Here is a 16,345-nt window from a genome sequence, read left to right on the forward strand (position 1 = left end):
ACTGAACTAAACAGTCCCTAATTAGTGACTGTACTAAACAAAAATTGTGGATGAAAACTAACATTTTCTTCAAGGACTTTCAGTAACAGGAGGCACTAATAGCAATAGTATGTTTTTCACCAGTACAGAACCAATGGGCACAGAAGCTATAACAAAGTGAAGATTCAATTCTTTTGTCTAAGAGCCAAAAGAGGTTTGAGTTTTCTTCAAGTAGATTCAGTGAAAATAGTTAATGTTGTGATTTTTTTGGTCAGGTTAAAAAGCTAATTTTATTGGAGCTGTGGTTTAAGTGGTAGAGTGCCTGCTTTGCAAGCATGAAGCCTGAGTTCACTCCGGTCCCACCAAAAAAGGGACAAAAAGATTATTTGAAATTTTTTAGGTTTTTACCCCCTCTAAGTGCACACTGTTTTTCCTTATCACAAAGTATGAAGAGTACATAGAAATTTCACAGATTCATTCTGAAAAAGTGTAACTCACATTATTGTCAATAGTCTCTTTCAAACGCGTAAGGTCTTCCATGGCTGCATCCCAATTCTGCATTAAGATTTCAGAGGCCAGTTTTCCCCATAGTGAACTTAAAGCATTTCTATCTGTTGCTGGAACCTGTTTAAGCAATCATAATTAATTATATTCTCAATGCTCTGGAGCAAAAAAAAACATAATGCACATTTCAATTCCCTGTATATCTACCTACCCTACTAAAATACCTGTACTTATCCCAAATTCTAGCAATTTAAATCCTTATTGGGTTGGATCCTTATTTCAACTAAAATAATTTACTAAAACTATGCATGTCTTTTATATCAGATCTAGACTCAAAAATAAACTTTTAAAACGAGGAAATAACAGAACAATTTTAGCATAACCCACTTGAGATAACTGATACATATAATCAAAGTTTAGGCACCTGAAACCTCAGGAACCAAGTCAGTGACAGGTAGCCCATCACTAAAAACCATGGGAATAAAGATGTAGGAAATCAAGACTTGTGGGTGTGATTCACAACACACTGAGAAATTACAGTCTAATTATGACACAAATGGAAGGAGTTATTAGAGAGGAGGAGGAAGAAAAGGCCCACCGGTTAATAATAGTGAAAGATTATGCACAAAACAACAAAAGTTAATTTTTTCACACTCTAACAAAACCCTTCAAGGTAGATGATTTCTTTTTTTTAAATCCCCACTTTGAAGAGGGGAAGTTCATAGGGAATATAACATGCTCAAACTTAGGTTCAAGTGGTGGAACACTTATCTAGCAAGCGTGAGGCTTTGAGTTCAAACCCAAGTACCATAAAAATAAATAAAAGGCTATGAATTTTATACTGCTAACTTAACCTATTAAAAAAAAAAAGAGGGCTAAGGGCCACCCCTTTCTCTTCTTTACACTGGTGAAACAAACTCAAAACACCTACAATAACCAGGCTAATAACAAAAATGAGTAAAGCAGGAATCATTCAGAACAAGGCAAGAGAAATAGGTAAATGGCTCCAAACTGATCATGTTTTAAGGCAGCAGAAGCAAGTGATCAGATTGGAAAAACATTTGATAATTATGAATTAACTTTTTATCATTGTAGTGTAATTATAATGTTAATGCCTATCATAAATAAAATTGTACAAGCAGGATTAGAAATCCAATCAAGTATTCTGACTCTACCATCTCCTGTTATATATAGCTGAACCATCTGAGCTTCAGCTTCCTCATCTATAACACAGAGATAGTAACAGAAACTACCTGTTGTTGTACAGCTTAAATAACATGTAGACTATACTCCTGATATACAGTTAAGAACTTGGCAAATGTGAGACATTATCAAAATGATGATCAAAATGAAAATGATGTCTTTACTAAGGCTAAATAAATTTGGGGAACAATACAGACTGTGCTGACATCAAGTTTCTTCGATGGCAGTAATTTTTTCAAGTGTTCTCAATTACATTTACCAAACTTAAGAGGAGGCAAAATACAATACACTTCTAAATTAAATTTTGAAACATAGCCATGAAACCACTAGTCCTAATTATTATCACCAAGCATATCCACACTACAATTTGTACATTATCATCCATGGCAACTTATTTGTAATAGACAAAAACTGGACATAATCTAAATGTTCATCAACAGGTGACTACATAAATAGATGGTTTATTTACAGAATGGAATGAATACTACTCAGGAAAAAAAAGAATCTAACTTCTGATTCATACAACAACATGAATGAACCTCAAAAACTCCCTGGTAAAAACAAGCCAGACACAAGCATATATCTATCATTTCACATGACATTCTAGAACAGGTAAAACTAATCTATAGATATAGAAAGCAGACCAATAGATGTCCAGGATCAGGGTTAATGTATGACTATAAAGGGACCACAAAAACCCACAAAAGTTATTGTTCCAGTAGAATTAAATGTTCGATCCTTCTTAAGAAAGGAAATCTGAATATTAAAATATTTCATCAAGTCTAACATGCCATTAATCTTAAGATAAACTATTATTTTGTTTTCAAATTAAAAAAAAATCAATTTAAGACACATTATAATTTCAGGTATTAATATGAAAAACCCATGCTGGAAAATCAGTGTGAATTTATTATACATTATACTGATATTACAACAGGGTACGTCACAGTCAAAGTTTTGGTCAAGACTCTATTTTTCAAACATCACCATTACTCAAGCTGTCTTCAGCCTCACAGAGTACTTTTAAATGGGAAGGCACATAATTAATAGTATACACATCTTAAATTCTGAATGGGAAAAAATAACTACAAAAATATGATCATAACTAATCCTAGTACCTTAAAAACTACTTTTATTTCAAATAGCTGCTTAATGGGGGGATGGGTCATATTCTGGAGCAGACCAAAGCCTATACAGTGAAGACAGATTTGACAAAATAATTCAGCCTTAACTTTTACAACAAAAATCCCAAATTTCCTACCAACCCTCTCAGTTTCATCTCAATTAACACACTTCTTGGGATATAATGCAAAGAATTTTCATAATCAAACAGGGTGCACCTAAACATTCGTCAAAGTATTCTAATAACTACCAAGTCTTTTTAAAATAAAGGCAGATTCTAGGGTCACACAGCTTTAATTTATAAACACTGACCTACAATAGGTCATTTGGAGAGTCAAATTCTAATCTCAGATCATAGTTACAATGGCTCTTTCATAGCTTATGTTTCCCTAACCATAAATTTAAAAGAATACCCAACCACCAGAAAAGAATTTAGAAATGAAAAAATCTACTTCAAGAAAATAAAATAACTAAGCATTTTAAAATGCTGACATTTTCATCCCAAATCCAAAACTGAGTTTTTATTTTTGCTATTAAAATTTCAAATAAATGTACAGATTAATGGTAGTTTTTAAATCAAAAGAAAAGAGGTAAGTAATATGACCTATTCTTTTAATCTTAGCTTTGTTAACCTCTGCCAATATGCCAATAGGAAACAAACTAACTTCCAGCTAACTCAAATGTTTAGTGGGTCAAAAATTTTCAAGATGAATTGCACATAACTTCTAAGAACTACCTAATATATGTCTGCTCTTAATGTAAAGCATATTAATTTTATGTTCAGACCAGAGCACATAATCACTTAACCAAAATGTCAACTGAGGTCTAGCACAAGATTTGTTAGCCTTTTTTTTTTGCAAAAGTATAAAACAGAGAACTACTTGATCTTCACAATTTAAAAAAGTAAAAATTCTCCAAGTTTTTAAAATTATACCTACTATTTATAGAAATTTTCAGACTAATTACAAAACTATACTATATAACCATAATACTACTAAAACTAGAGTGTGTTGTATATGGTGGAATAAAAGCTTTTTGTAGAACTGCAGCATGTTTTTGAATCCTCGAAAGGGTCATGTGTACTGCTCTGGCTCAACTCCATGTCGTTACAGTTGGCTCTTCATACCACTGCTTTCAGAGGTGGACATACTAGAAGGGTTCAATATCTGGATTTCCAGCAGTTTCCTTAAGTATCCATGTCTTAGCAAAATGGCACATTCACTCACTGACCAGCAACAATAAATTTACTGTGCTGGAGCTCTAACATGACACTAAATCTTCATTCTCAAAATTCACTCCCAGCATTAACAAATGATAGGAATAAGCTATTCTTTTCATGTGCCTGTAATCATACCAGGCTTCTGATTTTACAATCCTGGTTTAAGCTGTTTATATTCTTAAAGTAATCAACTTTTGGTCTTCTAAATCCCTGGTAATATTCAGAGTAAAACTGATGGAATTTTTCTGATAAGTCACTACAAGTTTAGCATCACTGATTACCTTCAATGCGCCTGCAAGCTAACTGCAGCTAATTTGTAATGAATTCAATGATAAATGTTAAGAGAAAAATATTTTAAATCAAACTAGAAAAAAAAAGGACCCATTTATTCTTTGAAGGAAAGATGTGTAATTTTAAAAACAAAAGCTGTCTGTGCAATTTCAGTGTAGGAATTACCTGAATCAATTAATAATAATTTCTATCAACCCCTAACCACCACAATCAGGAAAATTTAATTTCTTAGAAAGCAACAAAGGACAGTGATCATAAGCCTTGTCTTTGTGGCATGTAAAACTAAAGAAATGGACTCTTCCATTTTCCTCCAATATTGGAGGAAAAATTAGTATTTTGCTTGAGAAAGGGTCTTCCTTCACTAACTTTGGCTGAGCTGGCCACCAATTATGATCCTCCTGAGTAGCTGGGATTACAGGCATATATACTATGCCTAGCAAAGTCCAGTTTTAAGAGTTCTTTTTCCAATTTCTAGGATTAACTAGAGCAGTCAGAGGCTTCAGCAACTTGCTCACTAATCCAAAGGGAGTAACAAATTACAATTTCTCAATTGAAAGACTAGAAAGAGGAGCATTTTGATCACTGTAGAAAAAGCTTATTAATATGATTATCTAAACAAGACAAAATGAGAAAGTCTGTCAATGTGAAGGCCTGATTTTTAATCTAGCTTCACACAACTCTCCTTCCCCATCAAAAGCACTGAAATCTACAAAATAGTCAAGGAGACTAATGAAGATAATAAACAGGATACTTTGTGGTTAGTAGTACCACTTAAATCTATCAACACCTACAGAGTGAAAAAAAGCATTGTCTTCACATTCTTACAGCTGAGAGTATGGTATAGATAAATAGAAGAGCTACTATTAACACAAAAAATCTTTTAGAATTCCATTAGGATTCCACAGTTGTTTAAAACAAGCATAAAATATTGATTTAAAATCAAGAATTATGGATTTATTCAATAATTCATTAAGTGCCTACATCACGCAACTCACTATCCTATAAAATTATGTTACATGATACTGCCAGTGTTGAAAACCACACAATTATAAAGAAATAAAATCAGTGGTTCCTACTTTCAGATTTCAAGGATGTTAAAACTCCTCTTAAACTTTAAGGCTCAACATAAGGTTTCCTGTTCCTATTGTTTGTTGTGAAAGACTTTTTATTTTTTTATTTTCTTTGCCAGTGTCTATTTAAAATTTGATGGACCGGCTGGTAGAGTGTCTCGAGTGATAAAAGTGCCTGCCTAGCAAGCATTAGGCCCTGAATTCAAACCCTAATGCCACCAAAAATAAATAAATAAATAAAAATTTAATAGAAAGCTGGGCATGAAGTCACAAGCCTGTTACCCAGCACTCTGTAGGCTAAGGAAAGAGGATCCAAAGATCATGAGTTTGAGGCCACCCTGAATTACACAGCAAAACCCAGTCTCAAAAACCCAAAACCACTAATAATAAATACCTTAACATACAGATCCAAATCTATATATGTTTTTAGGAACCATAATTCTATAAAACAGAGGACAAAGGAAAAAGACAGACCAAGTACTTACCAACACTCTAAAAAAGTAAAGATATTCTGCTGCTCCTGAGTAATTTCCACATTCATATTGGAATTTTGCATATCTGTAGAGTGTATCTAAATATTCCTGCCTAAACTAAAAAAAAGTAAGAAGGTCTATTGTTAATTTTGAGTTTTAAAATTCCACTCATTTACTCCTTTAAATGTCCCCAAGAAGTCAAGTTTTCAGTCTCCCTAAAGTTGCCATCAAAAATAAATAGTAAAGTCACAGAAACATTTGATGTTTTAAATATACAGTAGGAATTGTCCACTTAGTGCTCAGTTTTGACCGCAAAGATTTACCAATTATAATGGTACCTTTGTTATTGAAATACAAATGAACTTGAATTGCAGCTGAACATCTGATGTATGTCCTTTACCTGGTGACTAAGCTTAGCCAACTACTAAGCACATGTATACCTGGATGCTTTTGTGGTTCTATATAAATTACATATAGAGTAAACCTCTGCTCTCTGAAATCTAGCTCCAAAATTACAGCAACTTTTAGAGTTAACAATGTAAGCAAAGTAGAAAAGGAACCCAAAATAAGTGCAAACTAGACCATAAATTCGTCAAATATTCTATATAGAAACCAGAAAAAAATCACTTTGCACAGTGGCCAGCAATCCTTCTCTAACAGCAATTATTACATGAGAGATAAAACTTAAGCATAAGTTAAATAGCTATGCTGGGTGCAGTGGTGCAGGCCTGCATTTCCAGCACTTGGATGCCAAGGCAGGAAGATCAAATCTGAGGACAGTGTGGTCTCAAAAAACCAAAAAGAATTAATTATAAGCAAAGTGCCACACTTTGAATTAACACAAGGGAAATGAAGACTGAGAGATGGCTAGTAAAAGCTACAGAATATTTACTTGTGAATTTATGAAGACCTTGAAAATTAATGTCAAGGTATACTGTACTCCACAGGCAGCCAAAGCATTACTTAATTCTACTATTCAAAGAAAGCATTTCTACTTCAAATCTAGTTGTCTTTCCTTATTTGTAAATAAATCTATTTTAAAAAGACATCCTGAACCCTGTCGTTCTTAGTTTGCTATTGGCACTAACAGAATACACTAATATATAATTCTAGAATAAATAAAAGCAAAAATTTTGAGAATCTGTTATCAGAAATTATTATAAGCATGTATTTTCCTATTAGCATCAATTTTTAAAAGCTAAAGTTTTAAAAACATACCAGATATTATATTAAATAAGTGAATCTAAATTATACTCTTATGGTGTTATGAAGCTATCTGCACTGCACTAGTCTTTAATTAGCTGTATTAGAACATTACTATTCTGAAGGCATTTGAAAAAAAAAAAAACTTACCCCATGCTTGTCTGCCAGGTAGTCAAATAACATCCGACCATCCCTGAATAATAAAAAGTGAATTACTGTATTTTACAGGACATAAAACAGAAAATAAGCATCTCCAACTCCGATGTTATTACCCACACAGAGTCAATTTAAACAGAACATTCATATTTTGAACACAAGAATGAGAACACAGGGGAATTACAAACTTTAAAATTTATTCTCAGATTTCTTTAGCTTTAATTGAAAATCCTGTGTTCTGTTTCATCACATCTAAAGTAAGAAGGTTTTTAGGTAATAAAGTCAGAATATTTGAACTATTTTTATAGTAAAGTTAGTAGTCTTAGGTGGTAAACTAGAGAAAATGACACTTGATTTCTGAGGTGATAGCTTTGATAGATAATATAATCTAAAATGGAGAGACTCAAATTTACTGTACAAACTAGAAGGAATTAATCCTACACATAAATTTTCTCTCCCTTCCTAATCTATTAGTATTTTTCACAGTGGTTTGGCAAATTATTATCCATATCAAATTTCCAAGTAACTCAATTTAACTTTTAAATTAGCTTTCTAGTAACTTGAGATGTTGGCAGATTTGTAAAATAAAAGTTACAAATGTAACAAGGACAACAATGGACAAAGGATAGATGAGACATAGATGCCTACCATAAGAACATTTTCAAAAATTAAAACATTTTCTTAGGCTATTCCTGAGAAGAAATATGTCAGTATATTTTTGGAATCTAAATTTTACTTTGAAGTCTTAATGGGGAAAGGACATGCCATCATTAAATTAGTTATGATTATATTATACCAAATATGAAACGTTCATGAAAATTTTACATAAAACGATAGTGATAGTGACTAATCTTGTTATAGTCCTTATACCAGCCACTCAGGTGTACAATCATTGTCCTCTGGCTAATAATGGAGTATTTCAGAGAAAGTATGAAAAGTATAAACTATATGTTCAAAGAAATTTCTAAAAGAGGGACTGGTAGGAAGAGGTTATTATTTTGAAAACAGAATTTATAAATTTAATTAGATCATAATTTTATAACGACCCTTTCATTTTTCTCTAATTTAGTACCTACTAAGCTGCAAAGAATTCTGTTTTTCTAATGCTTGGTGAATATATATTCATCTTATTCATACCTTAATCCTATTATTTCCCAATCTTTTTTAAGTCACTAGACTAAAGCACAATAAATTTTCTGTAATACTATTAAAATCTGTTATTATTTCAACTGTCTTTTTCTGGACACTTATATTTGGCTCAAAAATAATTACTCATATACAAGCAACTTAATAGAATATACACACACACCCCCACAGAGTTTTATCTTTCTAAGATATAACTTTATTTCTGTGTGTATGTGTGCATATACATTTCTGCAAGTATATCTAGTATAATATATCATAGTATAGTATTGTACACTATAGTATGGCATAATAATTGTATAGTGTTTGCTGTTTTTCTAAAAATATCTGGTCAACACTTTCCCAAATCACAAATAAAAACTGAAGAGTCAACCTCTAAAAATATGTTTTGAAATATAATATTGAAACTAATGATATAATATGGCAAGATCTTTAACAAGTCCTCAAGCATACTGAAAACTAAGAGACTTATCATGATGGTAATATTCAATTTTAGGAGATTTCATTTTTAAGTTTAAAAAAAGCCCAAAAGGCTTCAGCTAGTGACAGGTATAAGTGAGATTAAGGAAAAATGCTTTCTTTGCAAACCAAATAGTAAGTCTATTTCTAGCTAAATCATCTTATCAGCTGGGCTAGGCACAGAGATTGAAAGAATAAGAGAGAATGTGGCAAGTGATAAAGTGAGTTCATGCTTCTTTTACAGTCAGCAACCTAGGTATTGCGCAGGCACAGAGTTTCCTAGGCAGTATTTGGGATGGATAATTCTTTTCAAAGGAATAGGGATAGGGACATGGTCCCATACACCTTAGAGTGTTGCACAACATCCCTAACCTCTCTCTACTTGCTAGGTGCCAAGCAGCATCCTTCCTGTTGTGATACCAAAAATTCTCTTGACATTCCATGAACTTTTACTATGGGGCATTAGATAAAGTTTGGATTAACGTTTGTATTAACCCACAGATTTTCAGAATCCTAAGCAAGAAGAGATTACCTGGTTGACTGCATTTGCCTTGTAGTTTCTGGATCTTCAAACATCTTCACAATTGGTTCTGTTTCTGCCTGAAGCTGTTTTAGTTGTGCAACAACTGTGGTTCTTTTTTCTCTCAAAGCTGATTAAAAACGCAAAAGAGGACTGTTAAGCTACACTGCTTGCCATAAGAATATCTAGGAAAATTTCCATCTAAGCTATACATGTTTTTATTTACCCCTAATAATTTACATAGCAAGGACCACCAACTCAGTAACTTTCAAAGAGTCACAATTTCCATATGCAAGTGGGAAAGAAAAAGGAACTCCTCCCCCTACTATGAAGGGAAACTAGGGTATAAACAACCAGAGTGAGGGTGAGAATGTAGAAAAAAACAGGGCAAGAAATGGTTATTTATCATTTAATATTAAATTTCAATGATTTCATTCCAATGGTGTTTTTATCTGTTCACATTTAATTCTCACATGAATAGTACCCTAGAGTTTCTGAAGAGAGGCTTAATGGGTTAACATGTTACTACTGTATGTTTTCAAACTAGGTTGAATGGAATTTAAGTCCAGCTAATAAATCTCTTTTTCACCATAAATCCAGTCTGCCATAAACCAAATTCTATAGTTTCCTTTTACTACATCACAAATAATCACAGAAAACTTTTACATAATATACTATAATAACAGGTTTTTGTAACTGAGGAACAATTTACTGTGGTAGGCATGATGGCACAAGGCTGTAGTCACAGCCACTCAGAAGGGTGAGACAAAAGGGCTTGAGCCCAAGCCAGACTGGGTAACAGTGAAGACCCCCCACCGACAGTTTACAAACCTAATTTAAGGAAAAGCTACTGTTATTACCGAGAACTATGTAAGTCAAAAAAGATGATAATGTCTATTGTAATACTGTAATACATTACATGGCATATTCTAAAACAGTATTTCTCAAACATAGAAGGGGATCTGCTATCAAAATTTCGAGAAATGTCAGTTTAAATAAAGAAAACGGAAGGGTGGCCAAGTGGCTCAAGTGTTGGAGCGCCTGCCTAGCAAAGCCCAGCAAGCATGAGGCCCTGAGTTCAAGTCCCAGTACCACAAAAAAACTTTTTTGTGTACATAAAGGAAACTGTACTTTGCTACTGCCAGAAGTTAAATGCTACATGCACAGAAGAAAGGCACAGTATTTTCTAAACTTATGAGACCACTTTTCTATTTTTATTTTTTAAAGGAATATCTATTACACAGAAGACAAAAGTTTACAAACCTACCAACCCAGTAGTTGTGCACCTGAGTGTTAGGCCTCACCCAACAGATTCTGATGAATTAAGTATAGAGTGTGGTCCAAAATTTGCATTTCTAAGAAATTCTTCCAGGTGATTTTTTTTTTTTTTAAACCACAGGGCTTTACTGTTTTTTTTTTTTCCCTTTATTATTGTGCTGGTGGGGGGTCATTGTGGCATTTATAGAAGTTCTTACAAATTAAATATATCATACTTGAATTTATCCCCTCCATTGTTCTCCTTTACTCCCTACCCCCATTCTAGAATAAAACTTTAAAAATTATTATTATGACAGATTTTAATATGGTCCCAATGATCCTTGCCTTCTGGCACTCACATTAAAATCCCTTTTTCTGGACTTTACACTGGTCAAGAGTTGTTTTTATCTTATAAATACAGAAAAAGTTACGGAGTGTCATTCTGTGATTAGGATGCATACGAATGTGACATTTCTTTTTTTTTTTTATCATTAACATTGTTGCACTGGGTGGAGGTATACTGCAGCATTTACAAGGTTCCTGATGCTGCTCTGGGAGAAGATACTTGGAGAACAATGGCTATCCAATATGGAAAATAATATCTCTAAGGCACACAATATACTAACTGAAAAAGTTAAGCAACAATAACAAGAACTGCAAAATCCTCAGATACTTCTAGAGAAACAATCAGTACCATAAGCACATATATGAACAAAAAGTATTTGATAATCAAGTTTTAAAGCAGTTCCACATCTTTAACTGGGAGAAAATAACATATTTCAGTAGCCTTGTAACCTTTATAGTAGATTTCACTCAAGGAATTTTAAGTATATTCAAATAATTACTAAGCCTTTTTGGCTAAAGCTATTTATAAATCACTGAACTTAAAATACAGACGTTCTTAAGTCACAAGACAAGCTTTGCTTCTAATGACAAAACTTACCATGAGGAATGTCATCAGAATAAAGGTTTTTGTAAACATCCATAGCAAAGTCTACCATGTTGGTATCACTAAGAAGATCCAATTTCCCTTGTAGCAATTCTTTTTCATTGTATATCTGCAAGAGAAAATTACTTTTTAATGAATATACTTAAGTTCCCCAAATACATTAAGAGTGATATTACTTTTATACAGAAAATACTTCATGAAACTCTTTCTAAAAAATATTATAAACTATGAATTCAATCTCTTACAAGAAAGGCAACCAATAAAGCAAGTAGTCAACCTAGAGACATAATTCTTTGCTTACCTAAAGATTTTAAAATGTAGGCAATCATTCACTAAAGCTATTCCCACTTCTAATTATTTTGTCTTGTTTTATCAAGCCATCTTTTTTCCTTTCCAGACAAAGGTGTACATAAACAAACAAACAGACAAAATCACACCATTTCCACTGTAAAGCAAATATACTTGTCTCCTCTCCACATCCAGGTAATTAGAAACAGGCTTTTACATTTTTAACCTTCTTAGTATCTTTTACGTGCTGCTACCCATCTCTCCTTGATTGTGGCTCTCCTTTACTCCCGTACATTAAATAGTTGCAGTCTTTTATAACACTTCACCAGCCACATATCTGAAACAAAACTAGTACTAGTACTCATTTGATAAGTCAGCAATGTCATACCAAGTTTTTGCTTCGCAAAGAGTTCAAGAAACATACTTGAACCCATGGTACAGAAACTAAACAGATGCATAAACATGAAGTATATTGAGAAATACAGAAGGATTCTGCACAGTAATATGCAGAAGAGATGCTTCAGCAAAAGATTTCTGTCCTGTGCATAATTTTGCCAAGGAAAGAAAAACCCAAAATGATGCCACAATATTTCACTACCCATGAGAAGAAAAGACGGTGGTCAAATGGTACAGCTATGAGATCAAAACTGAATGTTACTTTGTAAGATCTCTCTCCATTGTGGTTTAAGAAGTATTGCTCCTCTATCAGCCCTTACTGGCTTCTTCTAAAATCTACACACATACATATTGACTCCTTTTAGTTCTGCCTCATAGGCACACTCATTCTGCAGAGAGCAGAAAGTAAATATATTAGACTTTGTGAGTCTAAGATAACCCTAGCTACTACAGAGGCAGAAAGAACCATAAGTTCGAGGCCAGACCAACCCAGCAGTTAGCAAAACCCTATCTCAAGAACAAAATAAAACCAGGTATAGCTCAAGTGGGAGAGCACATGCCAAGCAAGCAAAAAGCCCTAGATTAAATCCCCAATACCCTAAAAAAGAAACAAAAAAAAAAGCTGCAAAAATTGAGGAAACAATATAATTACAAGTGAAAAAAAAATTCCACAACTTTAAAAAAATTTTGAAATAAACCAATGAAGTAAAAATTTTAAATATAGGTCTATGAGAATGAAATTTTGAAGGAAATACTCCACGTAATTGAGACCTAAAACTAGTGTTCTTTTTTTTTTTTTTTTTTGGTGGAACTGGGGTTTGAACTCAGGGCTTCGTGCTTGCAAAGCAGACACTCTACCGCCTGAGCCACACCTCCAGTCAAAACTAATGTTCTATAACTGTAAATGTTTGCAAAGCTCATCTGTTAATAAATATTCAAATGCAGACAGAAAGTTATTATTTGGTTCCTCAGATATAGCTTGCTGATTTATCAACTTCTTGAAAACAGTTCCTAGTATATCAAAAGCCTTCTTTTGCTATCTCTTCCTGGTGTCATCTTCCAGGTATCCAACATCCATACTGATGATTCTTTAAAACTCAAGCCTTAAAATTCCTTTATCTCACAAACTATAATAACTTTCTCATTCCAAAAACTTCAACTTAAAATCATCACTTCTCCCATTATTATCATTAAAATGATTTGGCATCCTCACATTTTCTGCCCTTTCCAATTCTTATATCACTCTTATTGGTATCACCTTCTACCTTAATTTATATATCACTTTTAGATATTTCAAAGATTTTCTCTTTTAATACTAGTTTTGATTCCTTCAGTTCTTTCTGTCCAACCACATACAATTCAATGTCAATCTGTAGCTCTGGAAGTAAGTCATCTATTTTCTAGGTTCTGCTAGGGACAACTGGAAAAATGTGTCAAAATTACACAATAATGTCATTTGATCACATCTGTACTTTTCTCCAATCAGTAATCTTTTTCATTAATCTCTAAATTACATTTATCTATAAGCTTATTCCCAAATATTTCTACACTACTCTTACAACCTTCCACTATTTCTCTCACTCTAAGAATGACCATTTAAGATCATTCCACTTAAGATCTGATCTTTGTACTTATCTTTACCCATTTCCTGTCACCATTTCTACTCTTCCTCACTCATCAAAACCCTCGCTTTCTCCTCCCACTAACAGGATGACCTAGTTTCCATCCTAGTACTTTGTTACAACTGCCCATTGAGAGTCAGGATCGCCTCAATTTTAACAGCACTTTGCCAACCCTTGTCTGACATATGCTACTTTTTACCTTGTATTATATAGACGTTCAACCCTAACTTCTTCATTAATAATAATAGTACTTATTGCTATACTAAAATGCAACGATTTCCCCATAAACTCGTTGCATAACTGACACTATTTTTTTTGTTTTTTGACGGTACTGGGCCTCATGCTTGCTAGTCAGGCGCTCTACCCCTAGTATTCCTTTTAACTGAATTATTCTTTTCAGCACAATAAAACTTTTGGGGCTGGCACATGCTTTGCTTTGCTTTATGAGGAAGTTGCAGAAATACATACTTATTTGAGGTATCTCAAGGAGCTAGAGGAACGTTCAGACCAATTCCAATTACATGACGTCTGCACACGTCCACGCTGGAGAACGAATTTTTTCAGTATGTAGGATTGCGGATTTGTTTGTGGTCCTGGTTCTCCTGTGACAATGTGTAGTATGCGTCCAGGAAGTGACTTCTCATCAAAGACAGGGACTTCAAGGCAAAGATTCACAGCGCCATGGAAACTAAAGCGCTCGATATTTAAGTGTAAGAAACTCACTTAAGACTCCGCACGCAACAGCCCATATCAAAGCTCAGTCTTCTACAGTCTCCAAAAGAAAACCCCAACCTTCTACCAGCGCTGCAAGCGGCTTGGAACCCAGCGCGCCCGAGCGCTACTCCAGGGAGGCGGGCACACAACTTCTGCGAGGAGCCGGCCCAGCGTCCCTGGGGTCCGGCACCCCAGAATTCCGCCCCGCCCCGCACCCCACCCCTCCCCACTGCCTGACTCCGCAGGCTGGTCACCTGGGACCGCGCTGAACTTCTGGCGGGTTCTCGCTGTCCCGACGGCGACCAAACTGGCTGCCGCCTCACACGTGTCAGGCCTACGGCTATGGCCGCCGCCTTTAGGCCTTCTCGGGCACCTCAGCCGTTCCCACACCGTCTCCGCATTCAAAACACCCTCACCTCCTTTACGGAGAGAAACTCCAGGAGCGGAAAGACCAGATGCCGATCCAAAAAGTGCGCGATTCGAGTAGTCAAGTCGTACTCCGCCATCTTGCCAAAGTAAAAGGAAAACCTGTTCCCTAAACTTTATTGACAGCGCCCACAAAGGAACAGACAGTCAAATCTCGTACTGCGCATGTGCAGTGATGCAGTGGGCGGAGCCAAAGGGGCGGGATTCAGTCTGGAGCGCGCAGAGAACAATAGCGCATGCGCGTCGCTTCTCCCTAGCTGTGGGCTACTGTGGGGCGGTGCTCAACCGAGGTCACGGTTTCTTCTGTGTTGTAAGTTTATCAGTCTGTTTCGTTTTGTGCTAATCTATTCTGTTCGTAACTACTGAAAGCTCAGTAGTTGCCTAGGGTTCCGGCAAAGAACAAGATGACGAGGCCACTGCTCTCCAGGAACTTGGATTTGTCATACAGTAATCGTTTCGTAAGCGTTTGTTTAAATTAGTGGGGGTGGGTTTATAGTAAGGAGCTATAATTTGGTGGGGGTGGTTGGGTTGGGCCACTTGCATTAGGGTGGTTAGAGAAGAATCATATGGGAATTAAGGTGGTTAGAGAAATTCAGATAAGGAGTAGAGGGCTAGCGAAGTGGCTCAAGCAGTAGAGCACCTGCTTATAGCAAGCCTGAGACCCTAAGTTCAAATCCCAGTACCACCAGAAAAAAAAAAACAAAAAAACACGTAAGAACTAGGGATTAGAAAATGCTTAGGACAGTTTAGTTGAGAACTGTAATGAGTGCAGGAAGTGACCAAAATTACAGCCAGGGCAAAAACATGCTGAGTGGAAGGCACAACAAGAGACAAGACAAGTATCCTGTGTGACAGGGGACTGAGATTAAAGAGGTTGAAAAGGGTAAGAAATGTGCTTTTTTTTTTTCTAAATGCTCTGAAGTCTTTGCTAGCTTCTTCCTTTTTGGGACTTTTCATTTTGAAGTGCTCAGGGCTCTTGGACTGCTTCTGTGTCTAGACCAGAGCCCTAATCCAATCTAATGGTTAATGTGCAATCCACACAATGACAACTCCCAAATTCTTGTTAATTCCAGATCCACATGCACCCAACAAACAACATGAATGTGTCCTGAGCCATTGTCCTCCAAGTAGTTCACCCAAACCTGCTCTATGTGTACTCCTCATCTCAGTGAACAATTCCCTTGGAGTCATCCTTGACTTTTCTTTCTCTTAAGATCCACCAACAAACCCTTTGGTTCTAACCTTTAAGGCATGGCCAGATCCAGTCAGTTTATACCACCTACAAAGTTACATCCCTAGTGAAACCACAGTCTCTTGCTCTGATTTCTGGAGTAGCCGCTTCATTATCTAC

General features: G+C 35.1%; 1 protein-coding gene across 1 annotated transcript in view; it reads right to left on the reverse strand.

Moving 5' to 3' along the window:
- The window catches only part of Eif3e (eukaryotic translation initiation factor 3 subunit E), a 30,383-nt gene extending 15,240 nt beyond the window's left edge, over positions 1-15,143 (reverse strand). Inside the window, exons 1-6 of the mRNA XM_020179685.2 lie at positions 14,985-15,143; positions 11,543-11,657; positions 9,355-9,472; positions 7,215-7,257; positions 5,874-5,978; positions 478-603 (exon numbers count right to left, since the gene is read on the reverse strand). Coding sequence (XP_020035274.1) covers positions 478-603; positions 5,874-5,978; positions 7,215-7,257; positions 9,355-9,472; positions 11,543-11,657; positions 14,985-15,074 — 597 coding nt within the window. The 5' untranslated portion in view covers positions 15,075-15,143. The remainder of the gene's footprint in view (positions 1-477; positions 604-5,873; positions 5,979-7,214; positions 7,258-9,354; positions 9,473-11,542; positions 11,658-14,984) is intronic.
- Between the last annotated feature and the right edge of the window lie 1,202 nt (positions 15,144-16,345).

Source organism: Castor canadensis, chromosome 3 (genome assembly GCF_047511655.1).
Source record: "Castor canadensis chromosome 3, mCasCan1.hap1v2, whole genome shotgun sequence".
Classification (NCBI taxonomy): Eukaryota; Metazoa; Chordata; class Mammalia; order Rodentia; family Castoridae; genus Castor; species Castor canadensis.